Here is a 16,242-nt window from a genome sequence, read left to right as displayed (position 1 = left end):
ACCTTTTCTGTGCTGTGTTTTTTTTTTTTTTGGCTACTTGCGCTGCGCCGCCGTGTGTTGCGCCAGTTACAAAATACATCAAAAAGCAGACAAAGAGGTGGGGCGACATAAAGAGAGAGGGACACGAAGAGTATAAAAGGATAAATAAATTAACTGGGAGAATGACTTTGTCTTTACCTTGAGCACGCCGATGAAAGGCACGAAAGCAGCTCTCTGAAGCCCGTTTTTGTAGAGTTCTGAGAGAAACATAGAAAAAGGAATGGAGAGAGAGAGAGAGAGAGAGAGAGAGAGAGAGAGAGATGATCAGGCATGGCTTGTATCAGCTACACATCTTTAGCCTCCTCATAATGTCATTTTCCTCCTGTGATTGGCAAATAAAGTGTCTATTGATGAAGTGAAGGGAGGGTGGGGAGGAGGGACAAAAGGGACAAGGAGAGGTAGAAATTGATTTCTGTGTGCAGCACAGGAGAACAACAGCACATGAAATTCATTACATTCCCTAACAATGAGCTCAGGAGAAGAAGTCTCTCTCTTTCAGCACAGACAATAGGCCAACATCAGAGTGAATAGAGACTTCAATTAGCCCCACAGGCATTACAAACCCTGATAACACACACAAACACACAGGCGCGTACACACACACACACACACACACACACACACACACACACACACACACACACACACACTCTCCAGAATGTAAAAGAGAGGATGATGAGATACTGTTATTGATGACTTGTTTAGAAGCACACAGCAACCGATGACAATTCCTGGAAGCAGTGGCAAGGGCCGTCTCCTCTTCAAAGAAGAGGCCTGTTGCATACAGCAGGCCTACATGCTTTCCTTCTTTAACCAGTGACCCTCCCTGGAGCCCTCCCTGGATGTTATATAGTCATTGGGAGCCAGTCACAGACTGTAAGGTTGATGGACTTTGTTGTGTTTTACTACTGGCAATATAATTGAATCTAATACTAGGCTTAACTACTGTACAAAACACTGATAATTGTCTGTATGGGTTTCTGCTTCAGTGCTAGATGTCAAGTAATTTGAGGAGTAATGTAGTATCAGATGTTTCTGTCTGGTGTTTTGCTCCCATTTGCCTTTATTACAGCTTCCATTCCACGCAGGTGACATGCGTCCAGTTCTTTTAAAGAAATTAGCAAGAAATGAACGTTGAGGTCTGGACTCTGGGGTGGGGGACAGCGTCCATCTTCTAATTATCTTCTCACAGTGGATGCATGGACAGAGGAAACACCTGTGGATTTTGGATTTGCATCTGAAGCAAAGTAGGGCTTGTTTTTTCCTCATTCTCAAAAGATAAAGACTGTATCTGATGGGGGTAGTTTTGGTGCTCTGTAAGCTGTTATGAGCCCATTTAACTTTTTTGTATACAATCGTTTTTCTCAGGGATATTGAAAAATTAAGAACTTGTACTTAATGGACATAATGGTCTCTTGAACAGTCACTGTAGCACAGTGCTGTATTTCAGATGTAACGGAGTAATTACATAATTTAAAGGCCAGCTTAAGCAGAGACTGGGCTAAAAAACGTTGCCCATAACATAATTTGCAAATGTACGCCTGACTCTCTGTAAAATAGCATGACTGACTTCCTAACGTGAAGAAACCATTGGAACCATGTTGCCCAACATCTGATTAAGAGCTCAAAAGCAAAAGCTATGGCTAGGTTTGTCCCCGAATGAACAGCAGCACCCACTTTTTCACTCCATCCCACCTTCCTCACTTTCTCCAAGTGGGCATTAAAAGCCGAAGCGATTGTTCTAGATGGAAAAGAGTATCTCCAAGTTGAGGTTCAAACGCGCCAGCCTCTTTGACGGCCCTTCACCAGCGCGTCTTTCCCCCGCCTCGGCAGCGGCCTCTCTCCCTTCCACAGCCCTTGCTCTCCGTCTTTCATGTAAGCCAGCCCTTCCATTAGTTGCCTAATTAAAATGAAATAAGCTGGCTATTAAGTTTTAGCGTGCGCTTTGTTCTCGGTGGCTGGTTAATGTCGGTAGAGAGCGTCTTTATGCAAGTGCTCGCCCGTGGCGCACTCCATGCGCAAAGGCCACTTCATGCAATGAGACATTAGCGGCACTCTGAGGAAAGCGGAGGAAGAGAAAGGGAAGATGACAAGGTTGACTGTCTCAATTTCTCTCCTTATCGCTCGCTAAAGCTCTCTGCGTTAATGTAACATCACAGCTATTACTAAATGGCAACTGTTGAATCAACAATGAGGAAGAGCGACGGCAGGGCGGAGAGGGAGAGAGGGAGATTAAAGAGTAACTGCTGGCGGTTCTGGGCAGGGGGTCAGGTCGCGGGTCTTATGTGTCTTATGTCTTTTATGGTGAACGGCGTGAAAGCAAAGAGGCTTTGATGGTGATGACATCGGGGGGGGTTGGGGTTTGTACCGAGTATTCAGGTGTAAATGATAAGACCTGAATGCTGTGACTGACGTGTGTAAAGCTTCAAAGACTGCCAGTGGTCTTGTCTCTTTACCTTTCTGCATCGCTCCACCTGTCAGGTGGAGGTGGAACAAGTGCACAGCTGGGGTTAGAATACACTCTAAACCATGGTGAGGTCAGAGATCAGAGTATAGACTACTATCCGCACCTGACTCCAGGTGCTGCTTCTTGGTCAGGGCGTAGCCAGTCCATCGCAGGGTGCCACAACTAGGGGCAATTTAGCATAGCCAATTTACCTAACGTGAGTTTTTTGGAAGTGGGAGCAACTGGAAGAATCCCACGTTGACCGTGACAGAGACTGTGGAACTGGGAGACCCTGGAACACTGCCACTATGCTGCCCGCCTCCTTCCAACGTCTGGCGAATAAATTCAGATGTTGTAAAGGCAGAAGGGCAGAATCTATACATCTAAACAACGTGGAAGTTGGAGGTCAGACTATATATGCAGGACAATCGTCGTCCAACTCAAGAACGTAACACCCTTTGGAGCCTTGAGAGCACTGAGAAATCATAGGACATGACAAGAGAGACCCTCGTTGAGGTTGCGTACACTTTTAACCTGAGAGGAAACATTTTGTCATCGCAAACTCTGTACAAGGTGATCTGAGGAAGGGTGAACAGGACAGATGAGCGGAACAAAAGCTGCAGAAAGAAAGGAGAAGCTGACATACGAGAGTGTTTGGAGCTGGATTAAGAACACGAGAAGGCCGTAAGCTTTAGGAACATGTTTGACTTTGTTCAGCCAACAAAAAATGCACTAGAGGCAGACCATTGTCGGTAATTCTGTAGTGGCGACAAGCGAACAATACAAAGTGAGAAAGCAAACTGAGGTCATGTAAGCTGCGCAGGTGACAAGGTCAGAAATAAACTTTCATAGAACACTGCAGCTTGAGTGCCATGACCTAGTTGCATGTTGTGCAATGTAGTAGCCTACACGCAGATCAGAAACCTTGGACATGACCTGGGTCACACAATGGAGCGTTTCAGACCTTAATAATCCAGAAAATCTACGTTATTTGATGCATTTGTCGGTCCTGCATGCACATATACTCTTATTCAAAGGTGTCAAAAGTATTGACATTCATTACTCAGGTAAAAGTGGAGACACTATGGTTTAAAAAGACTTCTATAGCAGTTAAAGTATCAACTTAAGCTTTTTACTCCAGTGAAAGTGTAAAAGTACTGGTTTCAAAACTACTTTAAGTAGAAAAGTAAAAGTAATGGAAGGAAAACAAATGCCAAAAGCTTAGGCCACACCGCAGGGGCCTATAGTGCACTACCCCACCTCCCCAAAAAAACATTTTTCTAAAAGCCATAATGACGATGATGTTGAAAAATGTTGGGCTGCACTAGGCTGCCTGTTTCAGCTGCAGATCTGCCCATTGAAAATGAAGAATTTTAGTAATATCAAATATATTAAAAGAGTGTCTATGTGCACTACTAAGCATTAACATGTGCTTCATGGAGGGAAAATATGATGAGTAGTTGTCTATAAGTATTGTAAGGGTCAAAAAGTCAAACTTCAGAGGCATGTGATCAATAAGCTTTATTGGACTGTAAATGTAAGAGCTTAGTCGGGACGTTTCACTCCAGTTCTCTTGAGTCTCTGCTATCTTCATACTAGGCTACATACGTCTGCTATGTCCCTGCTGGAGTGTGATGTGACATGTGCAGGTGCGATGGATCACTTACAAACCAATAGGGTGTCAGAATGGTATGAATGGTAGGTTTCCGAATGGCACAATTTATCTGGATAGTTTTTTTTTTTTGTTTTTTTTTTACGATAACGAACAGGAATAAAAACAAACCTAAATGAAATAGGAGTAACGAGGCTTTTTTTTTAATGTAAAGAGTAGAAAGTTTAGATAATTGGGAGAAAATGTGAGGAGTACAAATAAAAAGCCAGCTGAAAACTAATTACTCCAGTAAAGTATAGATAACCAAAATATCTAATTAAGTAAAGTAACAAAGTATTTGTACTTCGTTATTTGACACCTCTGCTCCTATTGCAACTTCAGAGAAACCTGTTAGAAGGATAGGTGCAGTATATGATGAATCAGTGCACTGTAAGCCAGATTTATTGAGTGTACCTACAGATTTGCTGTAACATTAATGCCATGTACACACCATATGACCTTTGGAGTGGTCAGATTGCTGTACCGTTCACACTACACAACCTGTTGTCTTCAATTACAAGATCTTTTGCCAAAAACAATCCCCAATGAGTGTGTCTGCTCTCCAACCTACGCTTTGGTGTAAAACCACGCTTTGGTGAATGGACAGAGGAAAGGACAGGACTTTTTTTCTTCCAAAATGGATGTCTGTAAGAAATGGCCAGTCTAAGCTGTTTGTGATTTCATTTGCAGTGAAAAGATGAGACCCAAGATCTGGTTTTGTAGCTTTTTTTTACCCAATTTCCCCCATTTTCTACCCAATTTGAAAGGCCAATTACCCAATCCCTGTTCATGTAAACTCCCAAATCACTAGCAATGCCTCCACCTCCTCTTTTTTAACGGCTGCTGATACAGCATCACTCACCCCTGAGAGAGAAAAGCCAACTGTGCTCCCTCTGACTCCCCTCTGGCTGCTGAAAGCAAGCAGCATGAAGCGGGATTTGAACTAGTGGCAAAGCCTAATGTGGCATAGTGGCAGCGCCATAGCCATGCTTGTTAATGTTGTGATGCTGTGTTTTGCACTCACATTGGCTATAGCTTACTGCCAGTCACAAACCAGTCAGATTACTTTTAACACTATGCGATCTGGGCTGCCAGCAACTTCTCAGATTGTGCCAGAGAACAGTTGACGAACAGAGATCATGCCAGTGCTAAGTAAGCGCTCATAATCTGACTCTGATCTAGGGCTCCAGGGTTAAAATTGTGTAGTTTGAAGCATTAAAAAGGGAAATAGTGTCAAAACAAGCATAAAAAGTGCAATTGGGCTGTCCCACAGAACAGTTTTATGTACAGTGCCTTGCAAAAGTATTGAACTTTTCAACCTTTTGCCACATTTCAGGCTTCAAACATAAAGATATGAAATTGTAATTTTTTGTGAAGAATCAACAACAAGTGGGACACAATCGTGAAGTGGAACGAAATTTATTGGATATTTAGAAATAAAAAACTGAAAAGTGGGCCATGCAATATTATTCAGCCCCCTTGCGTTAATACTTTGTAGCGCCACCTTTTGCTGCGATTACAGCTGCAGGTCGCTTGGGGTATGTCTATCAGTTTTGCACATCGAGAGACTGAAATTGTTGCCCATTCTTCCTTGTAAAACAGCTTGAGCTCAGTGAGGTTGGATGTAGAGCGTTTGTGAACAGCAGTTTTCAGCTCTTTCGACAGATTCTCGATTGGATTCAGGTCTGGACTTTGACTTGGCCATTCTAACACCTGGATACGTTTATTTGTGAACCATTCCATTGTAGATTTTGCTTTATGTTTTGGATCATTGTCTTCTTGGAAGATAAATCTCCGTCCCAGTCTCAGGTCTTTTGCAGACTCCAACAGGTTTTCTTCCAGAATGGTCCTGTATTTGGCTCCATCCATCTTCTCATCAATTTTAAGCATCTTCCCTGTCCCTGCTGAAGAAAAGCAGGCCCAAACTATGATGCTGCCACCACCATGTTTGACAGTGGGGATGGTGTGTTCAGGGTGATAAGCTGTGTTGCTTTTACGCCAAACATAACGTTGTTTTGCATTGTGGCCAAAAAGTTCGATTTTGGTTTCATCTGACCAGAGCACCTTCTTCCACATGTTTGGTGTGTCTCCCAGGTGGCTTGTGGCAAACTTTAAACAAGACTTTTTATGGATATCTTTGAGAAATGGCTTTCTTCTTGCCACTCTTCCATAAAGGCCAGATTTGTGCAGTGTACAACTGATTGTTGTCCTATGGACAGAGTCTTCCACCTCAGCTGTAGATCTCTGCAGTTCATCCAGAGTGATCATGGGCCTCTTTGCTGCATCTCTGATCAGTCTTCTCCTTGTTTGAGCTGAAAGTTTAGAGGGACGGCCGGGTCTTGGTAGATTTGCAGTGGTCTGATACTCCTTCCATTTCAATATGATCGCTTGCACAGTGCTCCTTGAGATTTCTAAAGCTTGGGAAATCTTTTTGTATCCAAATCCGGCTTTAAACTTCTCCACAACAGTATCTCGGACCTGCCTGGTGTGTTCCTTGGTCTTCATGATGCTCTCTACGCTTTAAACAGAACTCTAAGACTATCACAGAGCAGGTGCATTTATACAGAGACTTGATTACACACAGGTGGATTCTATATGCACTGAAAGTAAAGGGGCCGAATAATATTGCACGTCCCACTTTTCAGTTTTTTATTTCTAAAAAAAAAATTTTAAATATCCAATAAATTTCGTTCCACTTCACGATTGTTGATTCTTCACAAAAAATTAAAATTTCATATTTTTATGTTTGAAGCCTGAAATGTGGCAAAAGGTTGAAAAGTTCATTCGGGGGCCGAATACTTTTGCAAGGCACTGTATGACACTATGACTCATGCAAAGCAAGTTTGTTGCCCAGAATGTTCCTCACCTTCTGGTGGCCGGTTCGAGGTGGCCACTAACACCACGCCACATGAAAACAAGCCCTCGAAAAGCTGCTTCAGAATCATAGCATCAGCTATGTCCACCACCTGAGCAAATTAGAATAAGAAGGAGAGAGAAAATCAGGGTGGTTAATGTCAGCTACAGTCTACAGTCTCACTAAAATGTCATTTTTCGCCAACGATTGGTTGACTGAGAGAGGTTGTTGCTGAGCTTAACTGGGTTAGACGCAAATTCATCCTCAACAACTCACTTGAACACGTATTTAACAAATCCTCTGAACTGACCAAACTAGAAACAATTCCCTGGCCCTATGCCAGGGCATCCAAAGGTGAGGGTCGGACACGCACCGTTTGTTCACTGCCCAGAGGAGGATGGTCAGAGGGCTATGGGAGCAGACACAGGTGGATGAAGCCTAAAGACGAGCAAAGCCCCACCTCCCCTCCTCCTCCTCACTCTGCCTTGAGCTAATTACCGCGATTGTGATCGTGTGTGTACACACATACGATTGAATGAATACCAGGTGTTGTTACATTTCAAATCCATAACCTTGGCCAAGGTCCATTGACCACCACGTGCGTGAGCGCGCACGCACACAAAGCCACTCCACCTGACAGCAAAATGGCCCTACGGAGCCGCAGCTTTCCGCCGGATGACAAGGACGAGTGGCTCGAGGTGGCTCGTCTGAGCTAATCAAGTCAGGGCGGCCAGACAAAGCCTGGGAATGAAATGATAAATGAATGGATGGATGGAAGGATGGATGAATAAATAAATAAATAAATAAACAGGGCAGCGCGAGGCAAAATCAGTGACACAATGGCAGCCAGATGGCCACACATGCGCTGCGGACACACACATACACAGATGCGTTCCCTATTGTGCTTTTTAAGGGCCTGGCATGGCTGTCCCTGAATCTCGGCGGCGAAAGGGGGTGGTGGGGGGGGGGGGATGAGTGGTTCTTTCATTATCATTCTCATCATCATCATTGTCGTTATTATCATTTAAACGTTGCCTTTTTCACAGCAGCGAGCTGTCGCCTCACACACATCTGCAAAAACATAGGAGCTGCTGACCCTCCCTGAACAAAAGGAGCCCTTTAGTCAATAACCTACAATGAAAATCCTCTTCCCTTCATATTCTCTCCCTCTCCCTCTCTCTTTTCCAGCTATCCTTCCATCCCTGCAATCCTTTATGTTTAATATGCTCTCAAGTGAGCAATATATTTGTAGGTTTGTCCCTGAGTGCAGACGTGTAGCCTGCAGTGAGCACATCTCAAGTCCTATGCTGTCCTTCAGCCGACCACTATTGATTCGGCGAGTCTCTATGTAGTCCTGGATATAGCCTACAGTACTACTGTCTTTATTGGCGTTCCACTTTGGCACTGTCGTGTAGCTTTTATGGGTGGGGAGAGAGGTACTACTGACCCCCCTACCCTCACCCCACCCAGCACTGACGGACATTATTCGTGAACATTTGTGAAAAGGAGACACTTAAGGCGGCCATACCCCCAGCATATGTTGTTTTTCTTACATTGAAGTGCTCTCTTTTTTTGCATACTAAACCTTCGGCCCTTAATCTAACCCCATTAGCATCTGTGCCGCGATTTTACTTTTGGGTGGGCGCATGTTGGGGGGGGGAGGAGGGGGTGGTGGTTTTACAAAGCCGAGGTGCTGCTACCTAAATTGAATCGCGTTTCATTTAACCGCCTTTTTCTATGGCTCATTTCAAAAGAGTCATTTAATTATGACCTTTTCATCCTTCCTGTATTTGTGTTTTTTTGTTTTGTCGCACAGGCATCATGGTGCACACACGCATACACAAACACACACGTTCTCTTTCTCTCTCTCGCTCTCACACACACACACACACACGCACGCACGCACTTGGGTGGGTATTGTTTGCCAGTTTGAGCAGAAGAAAGCGCTGTGCGGTACTTCGGTGTTGTCGAGGACAACCTCCAAAACAACGGCGTGGATATTCAAATGAGCATCCAATTACGGCAGCAAAGAGTCACTTTTGTGCGGCGCATACGGGTGCCAAATTACGCTCTTTTGATCTTAAACCTTTACTTACCCAAATCCAGCGATGAGTAATTTCTGACTGAGGGGCCGAGACAATGCCTCAAGCAGTTGCTACTCCCCTCTTCCTTTCCCCTCTCGCTCTCCCCTCTATATCTCTCTTTTGCCCTTCTCTCAATGCCTGGCATTCATTAAGGGAGCTGAGGGGGACAAAAGGGGAAGGCTACAAATTACTGATAATGACGCCGGACTAATGAAGAGAACGAAGAAATTTCATTAGCATTTAAGAGGCACGGATGCATGCGACCCGCCGCGGTTGCTCTCCATTACCCCTCACTTAAGGAAGCAAGAGGGGCCGGCTGAAACCCGATGCCGCATTTGCATGCCTAAGTGGCCGTGGCTCCTGATTGGTAAGGGCCCGTCAGGCTCCTCATTTATGCATCGCAAACAAAAACGCGTGTGAGCGCTCCATGTTGGCTCTCGCCGTGATCCACAAGCCGAGCGGTGACGTGTGCGCCCAAGCGTGAGCACGCACGCATATACACACACACACACACGGCAATATCTGTTCTGAGGTAAACATTTAAATTATAAAAGGGACTAATGAAAAGAGCGGCCCTTGATCCTGACAGATACAAAGAGTGAGGACACGAGTGCGTCTGCTTGTGTTTGCGCGCGTGGAGACAGACGCTTGATTATTTAAGTCCTGTGTAGAGAAATCAAAGAGCTAATGATGCCAGGGCACCTCAGTCCTGAGGTGGATGACCTCCCTATAAGAAGCACCCATGGAAAACATGAGCCGCTCCTCAAAACGGTCATTGTGTCCAGTGTGGATCTAATCGACAGCATATGGCTGGAGTGTTCCTGGTCATGCCTGAGAATGACGGCAAGGCTTCTTTTGAGAAACACCCGTGTCTCAACTGCTTAAATGTAATAAAGTTGACTATATGACAAAAAGAGAGGATGGAGAATTGAACAGTGGGAGCACTAAGGTGGCCAAATGTTTTTTCTCGTTGTTTCAGCGATGCTACTTGGTTTTACGCTCATTTATTTCATGTTGCCTTAATGGAACACCTCAGTTTTCAAGACTGAGATCATGTGTATCGGTTCTAAACTCCACTAGATGGCTCCAAACTGTACAAAGTTGAACAGAACTCTGTTTGCTGCTAAATAAACAACAACCGATGGGGTATTTCACAAAGCAGGATTTCTCAGTTAGCCAGATGACTTAAACCCAAATGTGAGTACTGTCCAATAGGAATGTCCCCAAGTCTTCCACTCTGGACTGACTAGACTGTAGGCGTATGTTTCAGGCTAAACTGAGAAAGCCTGCTTTGTGATATACCCTGCAGGTACTCATATTTGTAGGTCCATCCCTCTAGACAATTTGTGTCTTCTGACTCAAACAGTAAAACACTGTAAGACGTTAACTTCTTTGATTGTTTGGCCTCAAAAACAAAAACATTTGGCCACCTTAGTGCTCCCACTGTTCAATTTTCCAGGCTCACTTTTTTCCCCATTACCTCAGAAACTCTCAGCATCCTTCCACTACATATTGATAATCACTGGCTGTCTTTTTTTTCAGGCATTCAAAAGAGCCAGCATAAAATTTGGCCACTGCGGACAGATGGTAGAGAACTACAGTAATCACTAGTGCAAGTATGAATGTTACATTATACAGTGCACACGCTTTACTTTGCATTTCAATGTTGTTATTTCCATGCTAATGATTTAACAAATTGGCTTTGTGTTATTAGTTCTTGATTTGCAACACCTGTTGATCCCCTCCACCCACCCACCCCAGACTGCCGAGCCCTCAGCACCTTCTTTAACTCCTCAGCCGCAACCCCCCCCCACCTCCCACACTACCCCCGCCATCACCTGAAACTCATCCAAGCATAAGAGGCAGGTTTCTGCGGCAATCTCCATGGCAACAGGAAAGATGGGATCGTAGATTGTCATTTTGCCTATCCGTCGGTTCGGCAGACTCCGTTTCAGTCTGTGGATCCCTAAAACCAAACATTTATGGTCACTCTCAACAATGCTGTGCGAGCTGTGGTTTGGCTTTAAGAAACAGCATAAAACTGTTCCATTCCCAATGGCTATTACGTTTACACATTTGGAACTCTACAAGTGTGGAAAACCTACGTCTGTGTATGTCTAACATGAAGCTGTTGAAGTGAAGCCTCTTTTTCCTGCTGTTCGTCACGTGAGAGTAAAACAGGTCCATCAGCATTGTTTTCCCACTGCCTGGAAATACAGAGCACAGGGATTGGCATTAATGTTTGCATGTTGCATGTTTGGCCGAGTTCATATACAGTGATGGATAGTAAGGCCTGCATTTTATAATACGCTACTGTGCAAAAGGCTTGACACCCCCCCCAACATACTGTTTAAAGCCACTGGCCTTGGCAATAAGCACACTTCTTGTATAAACAGGCTTATATACAAAGGTTTGGCTCCAGTCATGAATTTTTCATGAACAGCAACCAAGTCACCAACAGCAACCCTTGATTTAACTTACTGGTCTTTTAAGGTTAAACTGGGCTCCAGATTTGCCTTTCTAGTAGCAACCCTACAAGCAGTGTTCTCAGAAATTGCTGTAAAAGCAATTGCTCTTAAGCAAATGCTGGCCGGCACAGACATCTGTTAGCTGATGTGGCAGAGCTGCGGACCCGGCACTTTCCTTCGGCTGTAGTTCGAAAAGAGGCAATGGCTGGCTGTGCATGTATCAGAGGAGACCGGTCCTTACTCTAGTGCTAGGGGGAGCTACTAACATTTTCTTTAGGTGTCTAAGAATTTAACATAGCACTTTATGTTTTAACTTGTTGATATCTGCCATAACTCACCAACACCACCATAAATATAGCATCCACGAGGGAGAGGTGGCTTCACAGATGCCTGTAAGATAAAAAGTTATTCCATTATATATTACAATAGATAAACTAACATGTGAACAAAACAGGCACAGCACAGAGATCTACTACTGACTCATATTAGAAACAATGAGTGCTCTGACAGCCATTAACACAAATCTTTGCAACTTCCTTTAAAAGTTATGCATTTTCATGCTCCAAAACTATTCATTAATGTATTATTGAAATTACATTCAGCCAAGAAAGCCAAGTCACACAAGCTTTGTAATAAACTTTCTCAGTTAACATAAAGAGCTAGCATCACCACCCCTCCTGTCTCTCTCTTTTCCCCTCTCCCTGTGCTAGTCTGAGGTGAGCCGTGCGTAGATAACAGCGCTGTGACTTCTCGCTGACTTCCAGAACTCTCAGCGGCCTAGTCATGCTAGAGTGGCCAAACACAGCGCACTGACTGAGAGAGGACCGGCCCACAAGGTGGAGTCACCCTTCAGCCTTTCACTGAGCGCTGTAAGAGACCGGGGGCCAGCATATCCCACGCCAGCACCATCATGTGGAAGAGTTCTGTTTCCGCTCTCTCCACACAGCACGGGAATTGTTCTTAGTTTGGCTCAGCACTTCAGCTGAGGCTTACTGCCACCTTACCGCAGCATTAATAACCCTTTCCCAAGCGAAAAAAGACAAAAGGACAAGCCAAACCACTAGACATCTTGTCTCTTTCAGTTCAAAGAGCTGCTTATGTGGCTTCTGATACTGTATCAGAATGTAGAATAAAATGCATGGGATAAAAAAAAAACTGAAGGCAAACCGTTTACATTTAGGCTGTTAACAGTATAGACTGGTTTATGTTCCCATTAAAAAAAAAAAAAACACCCCAGACAATGGGCACCCCTCATTATAGCAGACCATTTTTTGGTGAGGGCAGACACCCCTTCGGTCTCAGTGGGGACTCTTCTGTGATCCAGAGAGGCCTGTGTCTGAACCCACCCCCCCTTTATATACCCACACCCACAAACTACAAAACAACTAGCTTTGACCTAGAAAAAAAAACAAAAACAAAACAAACAGTCCGCCCCCCAACGAGCAACACACAGACACATTGAAAGCGGTGGAGTCTGGGTTGATGCTGGGTCATGTACCTTTCACAACAGTTGCACGCACCACAGCTGAGGCTCAACCATAAAAACAAGCAGACCATTTACCTTTTCTCCATTGCATTCTTCTTTTTCCACCTCTTTCTCCACTGATGTTACGTCTTCAGAGTCTCGGCATGTCACTGGTCCATAATTAGCCCTGGTCTTTGTCGTTTGTCTATTCTCTGAATCTTTGGAGACTTTGGATGGGCCCAAGTTTAAGCTACTGTCTCTAGTCTGGGCCTTCGGCTGTGGGAGAGATAAATCTAGGGGAATATTGGTGTATCCTGCTATCAATCCATGCAGCTGCTCTAACCGCCAAAGTGCAGCTCTCTGTTGAATGTCCTCCTGGAGCAATCCAGAGTTTACCAGGCTGTTGTAGTGAGCAGTGGGTCCACTCTGTATGGTGCCATCGGAGATCGTTGATGATGAAGCATGTCCTGGAGATAATGTGGAACAACCTGTAAGAAGATACAGTCACTGAGTGTTTGTTTTTCCTCTGACTTGCCATTGGATCCTCTGAATTGCGAGGTTGTTAGGACGGAATATGAATTTTGTTACATACAAGCTAACGCTGCTACCGAGAGAATAGACAGCATAAGCCTGGTTGGTCGTGTGTCTTTGGCAGTAGATTTTAAGTAACTTGTCTTGTTTAATAGTGTTATACTTCCGAGGATCCAGAGTTAACCAGGATCCAAACATACAGGAGAGAAAAGCTTTCTGTGCCCAAAAAAGCAGAAGATTTAAGTCAGCCCAATCATGCTGCCTGCCATCGGCAGTCAGAGCCCAACAGTGCACGACTGGCCTTGCTCTGCCCGGGTGAGTAGCTGGATCTCCCCCTCTTTCTCTCACTCTCCCCACATCACTTCAGTGTGATGCTAGCCGGCACAGGAGTCTGCTAGCCAATGCATCAGAACTAAGTACTTGGTGGAAAAAAAAAAAAAAAAACGTGCGTTAGTTGCCCGGTGATGTTGTATCACCAGCAGTGAGAAAAGAGGCATTGGCTGGTTGCACATGTGCCAGATGAGGCATGTACCAGTCCTCACCCTCCCAGTGGCGGGAGCATTACATGTGATAGGGGGAATTGACTATCCAAATTTGGGAAGGAAAAATGGGTAAAAAAATAAAAAATAAAAAAAATAAATAAATAAATAAACAAACAAACAAACAATTACAGGATTAGAAAAAATGATTACATTGGGTCATTTAGGCAATTTTCGGACAGTTTATTTCCATTAGGTTGGGGGGTTAACATTTGTATCCATTAAATATAAAAAAAAAACAACAACATTGGCCTTTGGGTAGCATCTGCCACTCTGAGTCTATTACAGCCCAGCATACCAGCTACCCTTCTTCACAGTGAAGATAGACAGAATAGCTTGATAAATGTTAACTTCATTGCAGGTGGCACCCTTCAAAATGACAAGAAAAAAAATTAATACATCGAAATTACTTTTTAATGATGTCTGAGGTCATGTCTGCTGAAGCTGAAATAACATAAAGCGTATTTTGGATTTGGAATGCAGCTGCTACAGAAACGACTGTACATTTTTAGAATGCCTTTTCGAGTTATGAAATGTATCAAAAGAAGCATTTAGTTTTTTGCTAAATAATTGTCATAGTGAGACACATATTTTTCACAATCGACCTAAATGTTAACTTTTCCCAGCACCATTTATGAACAGCTTAACCAAAGGCATGTAAGTCCAAACGCAACAGTGTATGCCAAATATCAAAACAATATTATTTAACTTTATTTTATGTATAACATCTGAACATCCACACATCTTATGTGGCAGGATACAGACTCATTTGATTGGGAGGCTTAGCTGTAATGAACCTTGCCATTCGGAGGTTGTGTAATTATCTTCAAAATACTATTACACTCACTAAGCACTTTACCAGGGAAGACCTGTACATCTCCCCATCCATGCATTATCTAATCAGCCAATCATGTGGCAGCCTTGTTATGCATAAAATCAATCAGATTAAGGGCCAGCAGCTGAAGGTAGTGTCAAACCTTGAGGTGGATGGGCCACAACCGGCAGACGACCACGTCAGGTTACACTCATGTCAGCCAGGAACAGAAAGCTGAGGCTGCAGTGGCTCAGCACAGGCTCACCACACCTAGATAGTTGAAGACTGGGAAAACAAACATAGCCTGGCCTGAATGAACCTCAACCTGAACGCAAAGAGTACAGGCAGACCAACAGCCTGAATCCATGGACCCAACCTGCCTTGTTCTCAGCAATTCAGGCTGGTGGAGGTGGTGTAATGGCCTTTGGGGGCCTTCCCAGTAACTGGATCTGTATATAATAGAGTTGCTTTAGGATGTGGGAAATAATATGGCAGCATATAAGTGCCCCATATCAGGTGACCCAGGCATGTAAATATGGACGATAACCTCAAAGGAACCCATGCCATACACTGAGGCTGTTCAGAGGGCAAAATGAGGGCCTACTCAGGATTCGTACAGTGTTCCCAATAAACTGCTGTGAGTGTAGGCCTATATGTCGGACACTGCCCAATCTGACCCTGTGTTTACTAATGCAGAAGTAAGCTGAAGCTATATATAAAAATATATAAGCATGAAATACATCATACATGAAAAACACACTTAGGTCTGTTTGATAAAGCACTAATACTCGTGAATATCAAACGCAGACCCAAGATCCAAATAAATGATCATCTTCAAGAGGGGTAAAAACTAGCGGGCAACAGGCATTACATTAGCCGGTGCAGGTTCACCTGTAGAGACCTGTGCTGCACGCTTGTGCTAGCCGACTGGAGCCCGGCTAGCTAACGACAAGAACTTGGTCCAATAACTGCCGTGTGTCGCGGTGCACTTGGAGGGTGTAGGCGCTCACCTCTTGCTAGGTTAAATACTGTACAACTCGCTCTTCTGGAGACCTGGCTGACTTTTAAATAGCTCGCAATACACCTTGCTATCAAACTCGGCGAGTGCGCTGCCATCTTTCTTCAAAACGGAATGACTTTATGTGACACGCTGGTCAGTCTCTCTCCTGGCTGTGAGTGAGTTTTTTTTTTTTTTTTACATAATATTTTTGTTTTACAGAATCAATTAAAAAGGGCCTATAGTATACGATATCAAATAATACACACGAAATGTTCATTTTAAAGCATAAAAAAGATCATCCATTGAAAAAGGATATGGCATAGAGCAACGACACATCATCGCAAGATGCTG

The 16,242-nt window shown here is 44.1% G+C and overlaps 1 protein-coding gene across 1 annotated transcript in view; it reads right to left on the bottom strand.

Moving 5' to 3' along the window:
- afg1lb (AFG1 like ATPase b) overlaps nucleotides 1-16,007 on the bottom strand; it is a 32,761-nt gene extending 16,754 nt beyond the window's left edge. Inside the window, exons 1-7 of the mRNA XM_072695887.1 lie at nucleotides 15,902-16,007; nucleotides 13,104-13,495; nucleotides 11,881-11,932; nucleotides 11,180-11,281; nucleotides 10,913-11,040; nucleotides 7,003-7,102; nucleotides 178-236 (exon numbers count right to left, since the gene is read on the bottom strand). Of these exons, the coding sequence (XP_072551988.1) occupies nucleotides 178-236; nucleotides 7,003-7,102; nucleotides 10,913-11,040; nucleotides 11,180-11,281; nucleotides 11,881-11,932; nucleotides 13,104-13,495; nucleotides 15,902-16,007 (939 nt within the window). The remainder of the gene's footprint in view (nucleotides 1-177; nucleotides 237-7,002; nucleotides 7,103-10,912; nucleotides 11,041-11,179; nucleotides 11,282-11,880; nucleotides 11,933-13,103; nucleotides 13,496-15,901) is intronic.
- Nucleotides 16,008-16,242: the final 235 nt, after the last annotated feature.

Source organism: Salminus brasiliensis, chromosome 1, assembly GCF_030463535.1.
Source record: "Salminus brasiliensis chromosome 1, fSalBra1.hap2, whole genome shotgun sequence".
In the NCBI taxonomy this organism is placed as follows: Eukaryota; Metazoa; Chordata; class Actinopteri; order Characiformes; family Bryconidae; genus Salminus; species Salminus brasiliensis.
Note: the sequence above shows the minus strand (reverse complement) of the source record. Positions and strands in the feature narration are given on the sequence as shown.